The 17,810-nt window shown below is 35.9% G+C and overlaps 1 protein-coding gene across 1 annotated transcript in view; it reads right to left on the bottom strand.

The window, feature by feature from the left end:
* LOC142851588 (cytochrome P450 3A6-like) overlaps positions 1–17,810 on the bottom strand; it is a 40,410-nt gene that overhangs the window by 16,001 nt on the left and 6,599 nt on the right. The window contains exons 2-7 of the mRNA XM_075975392.1: positions 17,191–17,284; positions 13,582–13,634; positions 10,528–10,627; positions 5,192–5,305; positions 4,864–4,952; positions 3,918–4,066 (exon numbers count right to left, since the gene is read on the bottom strand). Of these exons, the coding sequence (XP_075831507.1) occupies positions 3,918–4,066; positions 4,864–4,952; positions 5,192–5,305; positions 10,528–10,627; positions 13,582–13,634; positions 17,191–17,284 (599 nt within the window). The remainder of the gene's footprint in view (positions 1–3,917; positions 4,067–4,863; positions 4,953–5,191; positions 5,306–10,527; positions 10,628–13,581; positions 13,635–17,190; positions 17,285–17,810) is intronic.

Genomic DNA, 17,810 nt, shown 5'->3' on the forward strand with positions numbered 1-17,810 from the left:
AATGAAAATAGATCCATATCTATCACCATGCACAAAACTCAAGTCCAAATGGATTAAAGACCTCAATATCAATCTGAACACACTGAACCTGATAGAAGAGAAAGTGAGAAGTACTCTACAACACATGGACACAGGAAAACACTTCCTACGTATAACCCCAGTAGCACAGACAATAGGGCAACATTGAATAAATGGGACCTCCTAAAACTAAGAAGCTTCTGTAAAGCATATGAAACTGTCATTAAAACAAAAAGACAACCTACTGACTGGGAGAAGATCTTCACCAACCCCGCAACAGACAAATGTCTGACTTCCAAAATATATAAAGAACTCAAGAAACTAGACTTTAAAATGCTAATTAACCCAATTAAAAAATGATACACTAAACTGAACAGAGAATTCTCAAGAAAAGTTCAAATGGCCAAAAGACACTTATGGTCCAGTTCAACCTCCTTAGCAATCAGGGAAATGCAAATCAAAACAATTTTGAGATACCATCTTACTCCTATCAGAATGGCTAAAATCAAAAACACCAATGATAGCCTTTGCACAATGGGATATGGAGTAAGTGGAACACACATTCATTGCTGGTGGGAATGTGAACTTGTACAACCACTTTGGAAATAAGTGTGGCTGTTTCTCAGAAAATTCTGGATCAACCTACCCCAGGATCCAGCAATACCACTCTTAGAAATATACCCAAGAGATACCCTATCATACTAGAAAAGCATTTGTTCAACTGTGTTCATAGCAGCATTATTTGTAATAGCCAGAACCTTGAAACAACCTGGATGCCCCTCAATAGAAGAATGGATAAAGAAAGTGTGGAATAGGAACTCATTAGAGTACTACTCAGTGGCAAAAAACAATGACATTGTGAATTTTGCATGAAAATGGATGGAAATAGAAAACACTATCCTGAGTGAGGTAACCCAGACCCAAAAAGATGAATAAGGTATGTACTCAGTCATAAGTGGATTCTAGCCATAAATAAAGGACATTGAGCCTATAATTCGTGATCCTAGAGAAGCTAAATAAGAATCTAAATACAGAAAAACATAGTTATTTTCCTGGAAATTGGAAGGAGACAAGATTGCCAGGCAAACATTGGAAACTTCAGGTTGGGGGTGAGGTGGGGTTAAGGGGAGATGGGGAGAAAAACGTGAGAAGGGGAGGATGGGGAGAGCTTGGGGGAATGGGACAGTAGGGATGAAGGAAGGGTGGTTATGAGAGCAGGGAAGTATATATCTTAATTAAGGGAGTCATTTTAGGGTTGGCAAGAGACTTGACTCTAGAGGTGTTCCCAAGTGTCCATGGACATGTCCCCAGATAGTTCCTTGGGCAGCTGAAGAGAGGGAGCCTAAAATGGCTCTATCCTATAGCCATATTGATGAGTATCTTGCATATCACCATCTGGTGATGGATGGAGATAGAGACAGAGACCCACAATGGAACTCTGAACTGAGCTCCTAAAGTCCAAATGAGGAGCAGAAGGAGGGAGAACATGAGCAAGGAAGTCAGGACCGCGAGGGTGCGTCCACCTACTGAGACGGTGGGGCTGATCTAATGGGAGCTCACCAAAGCCAGCTGGACTGGGATTGATGGAGCATGTGATCAAACCGGACTCTCTGAACATGGGGAACAATGAGGGCTGAATGAGAAGCCTAGGACAATGGGACTGGGCTTTGATCCTACTGCACGTATTGTCATTGGGGAGCCTAGTCTGTTTGGATGCTCACCTTCCTATTCCTAGGTGGATGGGTGAGGACCTTGGACTTCCCACAGGGCAGGGAATCCTGACTGCTCATTGGAGTGGAGAGGGAGGGGGAGGAGGGGAGAAATGGGAGGAGGTGGAAATTTTTAATAAAATAAAAAAATATGCATCAAAAAAGAAAACTTCTGATGCATACTCTGATGGAAATATCTCAGCAGTATAGCACTAGTAAGTTGAAAACCAATTTTCCTTCAATAATTATTAAGTTAATAGCAACCCTTAAGAACATAAGCAGACATAACTCCAGATTAGAAATCAAAATGAGCGGGGAAGAGACAGAAATCTTTAATAAATAAATAAATTTTAAAAAAAAGAAAACAAAACAAAACAAAAAAAAAGAAATCAAAATGATTATTCATCTTTTTCAAAAAATTCAAATAACACATGCCTATCTTCTGAATACTACCAAGAAAATACTAAATGCTGAAAGAATTAAGGAAATTGAGGAAACATATTAAAATAAAATTTCACAAATGATTGAATACAGAAGACAAACAATGAGATGATGACAGAAATGAAAAATTTAATAACTCAAATATAAAATTCGGTGGAAAACATCAGAGAAAAATGAGTAATATATGAGAAAAGATGAGGACTGAGAGACAAGACAGAAGAATAGGACCATTCAGTTATGGTTACTGATCAGTTTGCTCAAGAGGGTAGGTAAAACTTGTGAAGGCTTTTGGGAGATCAATAAAAAGTCTGTGAGTTTCAGCATAGAGAAATGAAAAAATCTTCATGTCAAAGTCATATAACACATTCCCAATAAGAACATAGAAGAAAACTTTCCAAACCTAAGAAAGACATTTCCAAGTAGATACAAAAGTGTAGGGAGAACATCACATAGACAAGAGCAGAGAAGAAACATCCTATGTTGTATTAAAGGTAAAAGCTCACAACACAGAATAAAAAAAGTGTACTGAAACAAGCAAGAGGGAAGCAGAGTAGATACATCAGTGTCACAGCTGAATTCTCAGTGCAAATCATGTAAGATCAGAGGGCTTAGAAAGATGTATTTCAGCCTATGAAAATCAAGACCTGCTGAAAAATATTAACATACCAACAAACTATGATAATCAAAGAAGAAAGAAAAATCATTTGGGATAAGTCAGGCTAAATGATTTTAGCCATGTTACAGAACACACTGGAAGGAATATTTCATCCTGAGGAAAAATATAAACTCATTCAAGAGTGTTGAGGGGAAAAACAACACTAAGGCAGTTGTTAAGGAAAAGACAATAAAGAAAATATAGACAGAAGGAAATCAGCAATGTAACAAGAATTAAATTACATTCATTTCAATTTCATTCCAATGATGGAGGGATGGTTCAGTACATGTAAATGTATAAATATAAATTCTGACATAAATGGGCTCAAGGCAGGAATCATAGGTTTTTTTCATATTTAACAACTCCACTTTAAACATGCACCAAAACTGATAAAAGCATGTGTAATATGCAAGGATAAAGGAGGATATTGGGTCAGAACATTCAATAGAGACATGGGAGAGAATATAGTGTAGTGTAGTTTGTATCTGTGTGTGTGTGTGTGTGTATATATGCGTGTGTGTGTGTATGCCATGAGTATTTTTACTTTATATCCTAGCTAAAAAAAATTAGAATATTGATAGACTTTAAAAACATACCCTACAGAGCTATAGCGAAAATCCAAAATGTTAAATGCTTTCTGGTATTTTTCACAAAGGAAAACTGGGGTTGTTGAGGGAATTCACCTTTATTCCAAAGATGTGATAGAGACTTCTACACTCACTGTTAAAATAAATGTACTACTATCTGTAACGAAAAACAGAAACATTTGAAGCAGATCACATTAAATTAAATTTCATTCAAGAGATGGAGGAATGAATTAATGTATATAAATATAAGTCATGAGTTTAGTAGATTAAAGACAAAAATGCCATGATCATCCAAGGCGTTTCATAAAATATAAAGTATGCGGCAGTGATAGAGAACCACATGTGTTATGAAAATACAATGGGTGATAAGAGAACCAGATCATATGGGAGTGGAAGCTAGATGGAGGATGCAAGGGTGTCTGTATATACTATGAGAAATATTTTTGCTTTATATGTTTATTAAAATATGTCTAATATCTTAATATAGTTGAAAAACAATCTACATACCTGTAGAGAAAAGCAATGGATTGAAAATGCCAAATGATAAAAGCTTTTTGGTGTTTCTCACAAAGGGATCCTGGGGATTGTTGATGGAATCCACTTCCACTCCAAACGAGGTGCTAGTGATCACATCCATGCTGTAGGCTCCAAAGATCCTGAGTCAAGAAACAGGAGTTAGCATGTGACCCACGAGGCCCTGTCTTGAACTCATAAAGCATGCAAACTACTCAAACTCTTGGAGACTGTGATACCCTGGAAGAAGTCATTCTGTGTGATATAGGAACTAAGGATGTTTCTGAGAAAAATATTGAAATAGACTCACCAAGTTTTTAGTACATTAGAGTTATTCATAGTTTGTATTCGGTATGCTCAAACAGGCTAAGATTATCACTTCAGTGTCATTATAACAGGGTTTTCTACATTCTCCACTTTTGGAAGCTTCTTGCTTTAAGTTTGATGGAGATGTGGAAGAAGATTTTTTTCTTATGGATATTTTTCTATGTACCTCAACAAAAACTATGATTTTAGATTGTTCAATGCTACAATCTGTAACACTCTTAGCCAAACCAACTCCTGAGAATGTTCCACATATACTCTCCTCCCACAGTTCCCAATCTCCACAACTGTAGCTGTCTGAAGATTATGTTCTTTCTAAGATATATAGTTTGTCTTCCGGAATATGCAGGATTACAACACTTAATCTAATATTGTCTCATGTACACACAGTGGGGGGTGAGACTGTGTTAACCAAGGTAATTTTAGAGTTTATCTTTCTCAAATAGTTCACAGCTGAGTAACATTGCACCCCACATTTACTCTAGCTCTGGGTTAATTCAACACGGGGAATATTGTTCTGGAATAATCAACACAGGGAATATTAGCTACCTTTCAGGCTGGAGAGATCTCCAGATGTGTCAAATAGGCCCCAGAAAATGCATTCAGCACTACTCACTCTTTCATGTTAACAGGCCTGCCTTCCTCTGCCTTCTGACCAATGTGTTTCACCAGTGCATCTCCATAATGTTGGATGATGGGGAACATCTAATCACAAAGACAACACAGTCTGTTGTTAATGTAAGGTTCTGAGTCCCAATACAACTAGGCTTTCGAAATGATGAAAGGCCAGTCATATATTCTAATGGTCTGTGTAAGACCTAGAAAGAACAAAAGTCATTGTGAAGAATATTATGCTCAAAGGACTGTGATGACTATGATATTACTCTACCTGTCCTCAGACGCAGTCTTATACATTTACAGTGAAAAGTCCTCCGTTTTCTTACCTCCTTCAGTTTTCCACTGGAGAAGGTTGGAGACAGCAAAGTTCGGATTCTCTTCCATTCTTCGTTCTGACACCTAGTGAGACTACTTTTCATAAATCCACCTGGACCAAGATCCTACAATACAAATAAAATATATTTCCCTCCATGAGATTGGTTACAAAACATGTATAAAACAGTCACTACTTCTTTAATAGATACTGACCATCTTCCTGGTACCAAGTTTTATGCTTAATTTTCAATAAATATTCATCAAAGGAGAATCAAACTAGGGACAGAGGGAAGGCTCAGCTGTTAGGAGCATATGCTGCTCTTGCAGAAGACCTGAGTTCAGCTCCCAGCATCATGTCAGGTGGCTTAAAACTGCCTGCAGTTCCATATCATAGGGATCAAACATGTTCTTCTGGGCTTTGTGTCCATTGCACTCATGTTAACAGGCCCATACACAGACATACATATATGCAAATAATTAAAATAATATCTTAAAAAACTTAGAGTCAAGATGAACTGCTAGAGACATGAGAACAGCCACAATCTCGGCCTTAGAAGGCTATTGCAATCTAAAAATCTCAAGTCTCAAATTACCTGCAAAAGAACTGCATAAGCTATGACCCAGGAACACTACACTATTGGGAAGGAAAGACTCATGTGGTCCTTTCTTTTTGAGGATTTATAAAGAGGTAATGATTGTTAGGGAAGGAAGAAACATTTCATTTAGTAGTGAATACATAGACAAGGTGCTGTGTTCCTGCAAACACCTTTCAGTGTACATGCTATTGAAAAATAACCCTTATTATAGTCATTGAGTCACCAAAACCTTTTAAAAATCATCTGAATAGAAGGAAGAATATTTTGGAATAAGAAGGCAAACAGCAAAAGTGGTAGAAGAAAATATTATGTTATAGTAAATAATTATAAGCAAAATACATTATATATGGAAATATTATGCTAGCATGTTTCATATTTATTACAACAATGCTATAATGAGCCTATCATACACACACACACACACACACACACATATATATATATATATATATATGAACAAAACTGAAAACATAGAAATATATAAAAATTACTATCACTAAAAAAGAAAAATCATTGTTGTGTTGGGAGACAGGCCATCCCAAGCTTTCTTTGAGGTCCTAATATAAAGAAAATGGGCATAGATATTCAAGATTGAGACTTTGTCTTGATGGATTTTTTATGATGGTATGAAATGTCCTTCTCCATTTATTCTGATTGATTTCAGTTGAAGTATATTTTGTTAGATAATAGGATAGCTATTCCTACTTGTTTCTTGGGTACATTTGATTGGAAAATCCTTTCCCAACCCTTTATTCTGAGCTAATGTCTATATTTGTGGTTGAGTTATTTTTCTTGTATACAGCAGAATGATGGGTTTTGTTTTCGTATCCATTTTTTAGCCTGTGTCTTTTTATATGCAAATCGAGTCCATTGATATTAAGAGATATTAACAAACAGTGATTGCTAATTCCTGTAATTTTTTCAGTGGTAGTGTTTATGCGTTTCCCTTCTTTAGGATTTGCTGGTGTGAGGTTATCTGTTGCCTGTGTTTTTATGGGCTTGGTTAGCTTCCTTGGGTTGGACTTTTTCTTATAGTACTTTCTGTAGGGGCTGGATTTGGGGATAGGTATTGTTTAAGTTTGGTTTTCCCATGAAATATCTTGTTTTCTCCATCAATGGTGGTTGAAACCTTTATTGGATATAGAATGGGCTGGAATCCATGGTCTCTTAGTGTCTGCAGCAATCTGTCCAGGACCTTCTGGGTTTCAGAGAGTCCATTGAGAAGTTGGGTATAATTTTGATAAGTGTGACTACAAGGACAATTGATCAGCTATGTTCATAATAGTATTATTTATAATAGCTGGGTCAGACTGTGGAGTCATTGTCAGTGAGACCAGGTTTTATCCCTACTGCTTTTACGGTCTTTTTGGGAACCCATTCTCTTTGTAGGGTTACTTTGTTCAGCTTAGATATAGTGGAGAGGGCCTTGGTCCCTCCTTAAATCAATGTGCTACATGTTGTTGACTCCCCATAGAATGACTTACCCTCTCTGAAGCGTGGGTGAAGACGTGTAATGACAAAGAAGGTGGAGGGAATGGGAGGAGGGAGGGAGTAGAAACTGGGATTAATATGTAAAAGAAGAAAATATAGTTTTTTAAATAAATAAATAAAATAATACATATTTAAAAAAGAAAAAGGAATAAAATTTTTATATTCTGCTTTTAGTGCAACATTGCTTGATTAGCTTCCTTCTCACTTCATTCCAGTACATAACAGCACACTTCAGATTCAGTCCAATCTCTCCCCTTTGTATGCTCATTTGGCATAAGACATACTTTATGCAAGACCCCTGAACCCAACTTTCTTATCTTCCTTATCTTTTAATCCTCTGTTCCTCTTCCTCAGGAGCCTGTCATGAAGAATGGCACCCTGATCTAGCTTTAATGATACTCAATCAGGGACACCTGAGTACAGGAGAAAGAATAAGTACTGCCTGCCATAACATATAGATAACTGGGTGGGGTCAGTTCAGGAAGAATACCTGAAGAAAGAAGCAAAGATGAGATGCGAGTAAGACAGAAGGCAGTGAAGAGGAAGAATAAGAAGATGGAGAAGAACACCGACAACAGAAAGCAAGAAAAACAAGTTGTACAAAAGTAACCAGAAATGGAAGTTAAAGAAGAAGAGGAGGAAGTGAAATTATCTTTACTTGCTGAGTATGACACTAGAAAACTTGTAGCAATATTTAACAATTTCAACACTTAAGCAGAATGTAAAGTCACTTACAAAACAACTTGCAAAAAACCTGTAGTCTTACATATATCAGCATGATGAGATGGAGTGAGATGGAGATCCTGGACACACTTCTAATACAGTATGATAATATCCCTTGGAATAAATCTAACTAAGGAGGAGAAAAAACTCTACAATGAAAAATTTAAATCTCTGAAAAAAGATATCTCAACACCAGAAAATGAAAGATATCCTATACTCTCACTTAGTAGAATTAATATTGTGAAATTATCAGCTTGCAAAAGCAATTTGTGCATTCAGTGCAACACAAAACAAAATCCCCACAACATTATTCATGGCAACAAAAAGAAGAATCTTAAGACTCAGAGGGAGCCAGAAAAGAATATTGGTAATCAAGAAGTTCTGAACAACAATCAATTTAAACCACTGCTGAATCAAAAAAGAAATAACGAAATTAAAGACTTCCCAGAATTCAATGAAAATGAATCCACAACACACCCAAACTTACAAAACACACTGAAGGAAGTGCTAAGAGAAAGCTCACAGCACTAAATGCATACATAAAGAATTTGGAGAAATCTCACACAGGAGACATAATAGCCCACCTGAAAGCTCTAGAACAAAAAGAAACAAATTCACCAAGAAGTATATGGCAGGAAACAATAAACTAGTGCTGAAATCAATAAAATCAAAGCAAAGAGTACAATACAAAGAATAAATAAAATAAAGAGTTGCTTCTTTGAGAAAATTAACAAGATAGACAACCCCTCTCCTCCTCCTCAATATAGGAGGGATTATCAGTCTAATTTCATACATAATTCAAGCTCTCAATTTGATTATTTCCTGCTATCTAGTTCTCTTAGGTAACTTTGCTTCTTTTTGTTCTAAAGTTTTCAAATGTTCTGTTAATTTGCTAGTGTGGGATTTTTCAAGCTTCTTTATGTAGGCACTTAGTGATTAACACTGCTTTCATTGTGTCCGATAAATTTGGGTATGTTGTGTGGTCATTTTCATTGAATTTTAGAAAGTTTTTATTTCCCCCATTATTTCTTCCTTGGCCCATTGGTGATTCTGGTGAGCTTTGTTTAATTTTCATGTGTTTGTGGGATTAAAGTGTGCACCAACATCACCCGGCTTCTAATTCTATCTAGTGCAGCTAGCTCTGCTTTCTGATCTTCAGGCAAGCATTATTTGTAACAGCACAAAAAAAATATCACCACAGGTTTGAATATAAGCACTGATGACACCTGCTAATAAAGCCTTAAAAACACTGCCAAATAAAGCAAACAAACAAAGAAGCAAATGACCTAAGAAACACTGAAGGAGAAAGAAAAACACTAACTTTAGTATTAATTGTGATTACCAAGATTCCTTATGAAATCTGAAGTGACACAGGAATAAGGAAATAGTGTCTCCCTGAGACAGGAGAGCTAACAAGAACTTCTGACTGCTGTCTATGAACCTGCATGTACCTCCTTTCTCTTGAAAGGGCCACATTTGCTCTTCTAGGATGGGAAGTGACCATCACCAATAACCACTTAGACAGTGTCCCCATTAAGTGTTTTATTGCTCTGGAGAGACACCATGATCATGGAAACTCTTATTAAAGAAAACATTTATTTGGGATGGCTTAGAGTTTAAGAGGTTTAGTCCAATATCTACAGGGCAGCGACATACAGGGAGCCATGATGCCAGTGAAAGAGCTGAGAGTTCTACATCTTGGTCCACAGGCAACAAGAAGTGAACTGTGTCTACACTGAGTGTAGCTTGAGCATAGGAGACCACAAAACCCACACTCACAATGATACACTTCCTGAAACAATGCAATAAAGTCATACCTCCTAATAGGGCCACTCGATATGAGCTTGGGGGGCAGTTACATTTAAACTACCACAGACAGCAAGCTGTTTGATAAAAGTAACCTTGTCTTAGCCTGAAACATGTACACTTTAGCTTCTGTAAAACTTTTCTATCTATAGAGAAAATGTACTTCAAAGCTGGGGAAGCAAAAAGCATTCTAAAATGGTCAAAAGACTATGATAGTATCTAGACCAGTGACCCAGTCTTGACCTCTTTTAGAAATAGAGGCCATAGTTGAGAGTTGATTGGAGAAGTCATCCTTTATTGCCAACAGTTGAGAATTTATTAGGGAAGATTTAGGACCCCTCCTTCAAAATACAGCATGAAGAGTACATAGAACCTACTTGTATATTGTATAGTCATTCCATAATTCCTTCATGATAATAGGTTTGTTGGTTTTGTGATACTTGTGTCTGAACCCCAAATCTTATACATGTCAGTAAGCCCTATACCACTGAGATATATCCCCAGATACTCATAATAGAAATTTTAAGTAGTCACATTCTTATTTTTGATTATAATAAAGTTTGTCCCTTTCCATTTCTTCCTCCAAACCCTCCCATATATCTCTTATTGCAGTTTTTCATACTGATGGTCAATTTTTCTTATTAATTGTCATATATATACCTTCATTTTCATAATTATAAACTTTAAGTGGGTATATTGCTCACATTTTTTAAAAAAAAAGAAATACATACCCGCCTATTTGTGAAGACAGAGTAAAATTCCTTCACTAGCACGTTTTTTATCAAGCCTGGTTCTGCAATGACCAGGACAGGCTGCAGCCCCTCGTATAGCCTGCATTGTAAAAACAGATTTGTATAAACTTTGATGATGATGTGACTGTTGGTTCTACAAGACACCGCACCTTAGGCTTTTCAACACAAGAAGCCACTCTTAGTTCGGGAGAAGAAGAGAAACATAACTCAGGCAAGGACGAAATATATGACAACAAAAGAGCTCTCTAAATTCATCACTGTTGAGCTAACATGGAGGAACTGAAACCCCTGAAAGTAAACACACATGAACAAACCATACTATTCTTTGTAATTTATGTTCATGCACAATTTTATTAGACATTCAGAGGAAAACAGTAACAGAAGGAAGCTGAAAATCCCAGCAGTGGTCAAGTTGAAAGGAAACAGAACAAGAGTCATATTTTTTTCTAAGTTATACAGAAAGGTCAAAGAAAGAGTGAGGAAGCCCCCAAAAATGTCCCAGAGGGCAGGAGTGCTGAGAATGACAAGGTGCAAATCAGAGTTCAGATGACACTAAATCTGAGGCTTCTATGTTGCAGGGACAAGGAGATTGAGAAAATTAGACTCATTATTAGGCAAAGCAATAGATACAGCTGATCAAGGATAGAAGCATCCTGACAGCATTGAAGTTATCCGTTAATATGAGGTAAGAGCCAAAAATGCATCTGACTATGCAGTGTGCAGGCTTTAGTAAGCACTTTCTTACCAAGATTCTAAAATGTGTGTTCCCTATCATTATATTATCCACATATGCTCTCCTACTTGGATGGAGCCCAGGTGAGGAGGGACTTCCATTCTGCTTCTGCAAACAGTGTTCTTTAATAAGTCCATCTTGGTGGGTAATTAACTCGATATTCCACTGTCAGGATTTATCCATAAGCGCTATGGTACAAGAAATATTTGAGGGAAACAGAGGTGATAACAAATCAGTCTTCTGTAACTATTTTCATCCAAAGAGAGAAATAGTCTTTGAATAAGAAGGACATGATTCTTTTTCAATAAAATAAAAAAATCTATTAGTTGGAGAGGAGACCTTGAATTTTCAGGAGTAGAAGATGTCTGGAATCCGCGTATCACTGCAAGTTTAGTTTATTCAATAATAAAAATAATTCACCATGTTTGGAATATAGGCTGGTAATAGAGTCCTTGTTACAATGTAGAATTACATGGGCTGATGGATTTTAAAATAAGTACATAGAAATAAAAAAATTACAATATATTAATCATATTTGAATTTAAAGATAAAATATTTTTATTTTATGTTTTAATTTGATATGTTTGAGCATATGTCTGAGCATATGTATGTATACAATGTACATACTGAAGCCTGCGAAGGTCTGAAGAGGTTTTGGATTCCCTGGGTTTTGAGATAGAATGTGGGTCCTGGGAAAGAAATGGTGTGTCTCCCCAAAATAGTAACTGTTTTACTTTGTTGATCCAACTTTCCAGGCTTTAATGTCAAAATATTAACATCTGACAAGCAATGATGATACAAGAAGCACTTTCTTTCAAACCATTGGAAATTCATCACAGCGTGCCCTTGGCGATGGGTTACGTGTTCTTATTGACCATGTCAGTTCAGCAGACCCTGTGTTGAGTACTGTGGTTACTGACGATGGATATGAAGAGATGAAGAGGCAGAACCTCCTCCAACATGCATGTGGTACACAGCACAGTGATGTCACCATTTCCCAGGCTCTTACTAAACCTCCAGCATCCTTAAAAGTGTAAGTTTAATAATTTTGGCCCAAACAGCACACAAAGTAATTAATGAAACAAGTACAGAAGGAAATGGCATGCAGTAACATATCCTGATTTTCAATGTTAGAAGTATGTGGTGAAAGGAAATATTCATACACATTCTTGCTACACAGCCATCACCTCATATCTAGTATAAACTGAAAAAGGAGAGAACTAGACAATTCAGCAACGTGTGCTGTCACAGACCTCTAAGAGAGCAGTCAGGAATGGAAGACGGTGAGTTCTAGACCAGGCTGAGCTTCATTGTAAAGTCCAGGTCAACCTTGGTATACTGAGACCTGGTCTCAAAAGTGAACATGGAAAACTTAAGAGGTGTCTAGCCTACTAAAGTAGGTGCCTAATGTACTAAAAGAACTACAAGCAAGAAAGGAATCCTAGGAATGGGAGAACTGTTCTTCCCCAGGGAAGAGCACACATTATTTGTTATCAATATCAAATGGTCAGCACTGACAGTGCTCATAAATATCATATATAGACCAAGAAGGATATACTTAGAATAGGTCTATTAAAATATACATTTATGATTTATATAATATATGTAATATAATATGATGTGTGCATTTATATATATGCATATATATGTGTAACAACAATTAGGGAAAAAAGATACCATAAATTTGAAAAAGAGCAAGGAGAAAATTATTGAAGGTTTAGGAGAGTACAAGGGAAAGGAAAAATGATGCAATTATATTATAATCTCAGACAATGAAAGAAATATTAAAAATATTAATAATAAAAATAAAATCAACAGGTAATTTAACATAAAATATCTATAAATCCCTATATTTATTTTTACTCCAGCCTGTATTTGAAAAGTACATAATTACTGCAAGTATTTTTTATAAGAATGATTTTTATTTTACTCAGGGTGAATCACTATGGGAGGGAGAACACTCTCCTGAATTATGATCACATATTACATATCTCTGTAATAATGCATTTCACACAATTTAAAGGAGCTTAAGGAAAGACAAATAAAGGTAAAATGCTTTATAAGACATTTGACAAAAGTAGCTGCTTGATCATTGAAGGATGCAGACAAATGATTATTTGCAACTTTAAGACTGAAGGTTACAACATAAACTGGCATATGCCACCCTTGGTAGACAGACTTGCAAACACTATAAAATAGGCAATGCCTCCCAAGTAACTTTGCTGACAAGCTACTCATGCCGTTTGGTGCCACATCACGATATCACAATACTATCTGATAGACATTTCCAGAATACTCACCCCCACATATCCCCATACTTTTTTCGGCATTCTACATCAAATATTGGTATACCCTAGGAAGAGAAATAACATGAAAAGTCATTATTTTTCTATGTGTATTGACCACTAATGAAAAAGGCATGACACAAATCCCAGGACACCAGCTTCTTTATTGAACTCTTCCAAAGGCAGTTGAAAGAAAGTCTCTGAGGGAGAAGAAGATGCAGGAGACCAATTACATGAAGAAATTAAAGTTATTCATGATTTCTTTCCAAGGGTATTATGCATTTCAAATGTTTCCTTCTCTATTTAAACTAAGAATTTATATCTGCTGTACTGTTTTGATAATGTATTGACTCTGAAATCCTGAAACACTCCATCTTTTCTATTTTTGGGGTGCCTGAGGGCACCAAGAATCAGGAAGATTGCCAAAAATATGCAAAATCTATTTTTTTCTCAATTACTGACACTATCACCTAATCACTTACCTAGAATTCTAGTGTAATCAGTAAATTGAACATATAATTTATGCTTGGAGTATATTAGATTTATATAAATCTTATTGGTCAGATTAACTGAAAAGTAAGCAATAAAGTATAGCCAAAATAGGTTGGCCTTTTAGTGTACATACTCAACATGGAAAGATGAGGAAATGCCAATTTACATAAAGCAAACAAAATTTGAATAATCAATCTGCATTTACACCTCTAAAACCTTGGGATATATATAATTTGTAGTTAGGTGGTACTGTAATTTTGTAGGATATAATTACATGTAACTCAGTGTACCTCAAACTCTGTGTGTATCATAAGGATGACCTGAATATCCTTATCCTACTGATTTTATCGCCTATCTACTGGAATAACAGATTTGTGCCATGGCCAGTATATCTATTTCTGTGATTAAGCTGAGCATGCTAGACAGAGAACTTGAGAATAAATTTCCTCTTCAGCAATGTTAATTTCAGCTGTGTGAAATTAGGTAACTGGGCAGATGATGGAGTTCTGCCTGTGGATCATTTGCCTCATGCTGAGAACCAGGCTCGTGCAAGGTTTCTCAGAGGTCATAATGAAAGGAGAAGGAAACATGAATTCTGTGTGCTTGTCCAGTAGCAGACTTGGCTGGACTAGGGCTGGAGCCTGATCCTTGAAGGAGTTAAGGTTGTAGTTTATTGGGATCAGATTCTTTCCTCTGAGCTGTGATTGTCAGTCCTAAAACAGCTAGATCTGGGATATCTTGTGTTTTCTTTGCCAATGTTGTTTGATTTACCTCTCTGCTGACCTTTGCCATTAAGCCATGCAAATAGTATGTAAAAAAAAAATGCTGTTTAAGATACATGCTTGTCATGAGTTGTCAGCTTATGTAAGACTCTCAGTCTCAGTTATGTGTCTTCTTTACTTCTTGTCTCCGGTCCTTACCCTCCACATCTCACAATCTTCACATTTAGGACCCTATTTCCTGCAGATTAAGGTGAAGTTGTGCCCAACATCGGGCTCAAGTATAGGAAATGTCATGAATGAGCACTGCCACATATCGGGGACTGTTTATAAGAAAGAAAAAGTAACAGAACAGCTGAGAGGTTCTAGAGAGCATTTTTTTTCCTTCATAGGCTTCCTTTGTCTCTGCATTCATGTTCTAGCTAATGCTTGTAAAGCATTTAGAAAAGTTACTTATATTCATTTAAAAAAATATCTTCTTGGTTCCCTGAAGAATGTTCTGTAAGTTTAAAGACATGTAAACGTGTAAATAAATGGTTAAAAATACAATACCACCTATGAAGGTCAAGAAAGTTTCCTATTGATGGATTTATGATGAAACAATACCCAATTTTTTCTGTCTGTCTGTCTGTCTGTCTTTATTTTTCTTTCTTCCTTCTTCCTTTCTTTCCTTCTTTCTTTCTTTCCTTTTTTGTTTCTCTTCTCTCTTTTTCTTTCATTCTTTTACTTAGTTTATCTTTCTCCTTCCTTCCTTCTCTTCCCCTTCCTTTCTTCCTCCATCCTTTTCTCCCTCTTCTTTCCTACTTCCTTTCTTTCTTCCTTTTTCCTTTCTTCCTTCCTTCCTTCCTTTCTTTCTTTCTTTCTTTCTTTCTTTCTTTCTTTATACATTTCTCTTTCTCAGTCTTCCCCGTCAACACTTCACCATTCAAGACCCTGATTCCTTGGATTAGAATCAATCTAAAATATGCAAAGCCTTGGATTTGATACCCAAATCCCTGTAATTAACCCCATAATTAAGATATATTTGTAGACACAAGTGATGAGTAAGCAGGTACAGGAAACCATGGCCATCATCTATAGAGCAAGCTTGTGGCCAATCTTCACTACAGGAGATACTTCTTGAAACAAAACCCAAAACAAAAGAAAACATAATGCAAAAAAGTGTATTTCAAAGGAAATAAATTTAAAATGTCATCTGAAAAATGAAGGGAAAATGATTGCTTATTTTCAGTTTCATGAGAGTATGGAATTATTAATAAATTAAGCAAAAAATTTCAGTTTGGACGAATTATGATAAGATCAATAGGTCTCAAGTTTTTGGAAAAGGAATTTTTCCAGAGGTAAAGCTTCATACAGACACTGTTGTTAGCCTCCTGACTGTGAACCTAGGAATGACAGTCCAGGAGCCTGTTTTTTTAGAAAACCTCCACAAAGGCTTTTTATAAATTCACAGGTCTAATTATATATGTATCTGTTTATATAAAAATACATTAAACACTTTATATATGTATGTGTGTATATATGTATGTGTGTATATATGTGTATACACATATATACATGCTTATATGTGTGTATATATAAATATATATATATACATTCCTCTCACCAAATCTAATTTTTGTCTTTTTATGTTGTCAAATAATGCTTTTTTTGAATATCAATTCTGCTTCTGTTTCAAAGCACAAAACTCACTTAATGGTTAAATATCAGAGGTTGACAGGCAACATCATCCTGTCTCCCATAATCCCACACCTCAGCATCCTGTATAAGGTTTTACTTTGAAATGCAAAGGAGTAAAACCTTTTGTTTGAGCTCTCAGTGCACCCCCACTTACAAACACAAGAAATCATAAGTGACAAAAACGCAGCTAGAGACTTAAAAATAATAACAAGATATGTAATGGTTATATTGAGAATTAAATTATGTGCATATTCCTCATAAGTAACTGTGTGCCTTTATAAACATGCACTAAGGATACTCAGTAGGAAGGGCAAATGTTAGTAGTCAACTCTGATGTGACTACTCCATTAAAGTTGCTGAGATGCCACCCAAGATCCTTGATATGTATTTCTTCAAACACTGAATCAGAGAAACTGTAATTTTCTGGAATCTGTACTGAAAATACTTAAATCTGATGCTTCCAAATTCTGTATTTTCAGGTTTTTAGCATCTGGAAATACTGTGTATACATTTAAGACTAACACCTGACAAAAAATTCAGGTCCCCCAAAACCTCATGTCTAATCTTGCCCACAATAAATGGTCAAAGATCAGTGTGTAGCACCAACTACTCTGAAAGCTGTAAAATGTAGCTTCCAATGACCATATATACTGATGAACTGACATAATCTCATGACATTCATGAAACTGTCACAGACACAAGAACTAAATTAGGGCATACAAACATAACTCACCTTCCTATATTCAAGCATTGTCCCAACAAAAGGCAGAGGTTTAGGGCCAGGAATCCCTAACTTCTTAAAAAGTCCATGTGAAGAGGTTCCATACCTAAAACATTGAGGAAGAAACCAGGTCATGAGCTTGTTAACACACATATGTATTCACACATGTACACACATTAACCATGAATATACATAAATGAGGACATATGTGAATAAGTGTATATATGCTTCTGAATGAGAGAATATGTATATTCATACATGTGCATAATATTAAATATTATTTAATATTATGTGGCACATAATATTAAACTATTATACTACATGCATAAATATACATATTCAGTCATTCAGAAGCATATATACACTTATTCACTTATGTCCTCATTTATGTTTATTATTTAGTAGTATGTATTGATTTATTTCCCCTTGGATACAACTATTGACAACTACAAAAGTCTATCTCCTGAGCGAGAATCTAACATAAATATGTGGTACAATAATCCCGTTTACACACAATTTATTATAGACTTTTAGGTTAACTCTTGAAGGTCCCAGACCTGGAGTTAATATGTAATAAAACTTTCTAACCTTAAATTTGAATGTTCCTGAGAGGCTCACTAGAGTTAGCAAGT

This window comes from Microtus pennsylvanicus, chromosome 1 (assembly GCF_037038515.1).
Source record: "Microtus pennsylvanicus isolate mMicPen1 chromosome 1, mMicPen1.hap1, whole genome shotgun sequence".
Classification (NCBI taxonomy): domain Eukaryota; kingdom Metazoa; phylum Chordata; class Mammalia; order Rodentia; family Cricetidae; genus Microtus; species Microtus pennsylvanicus.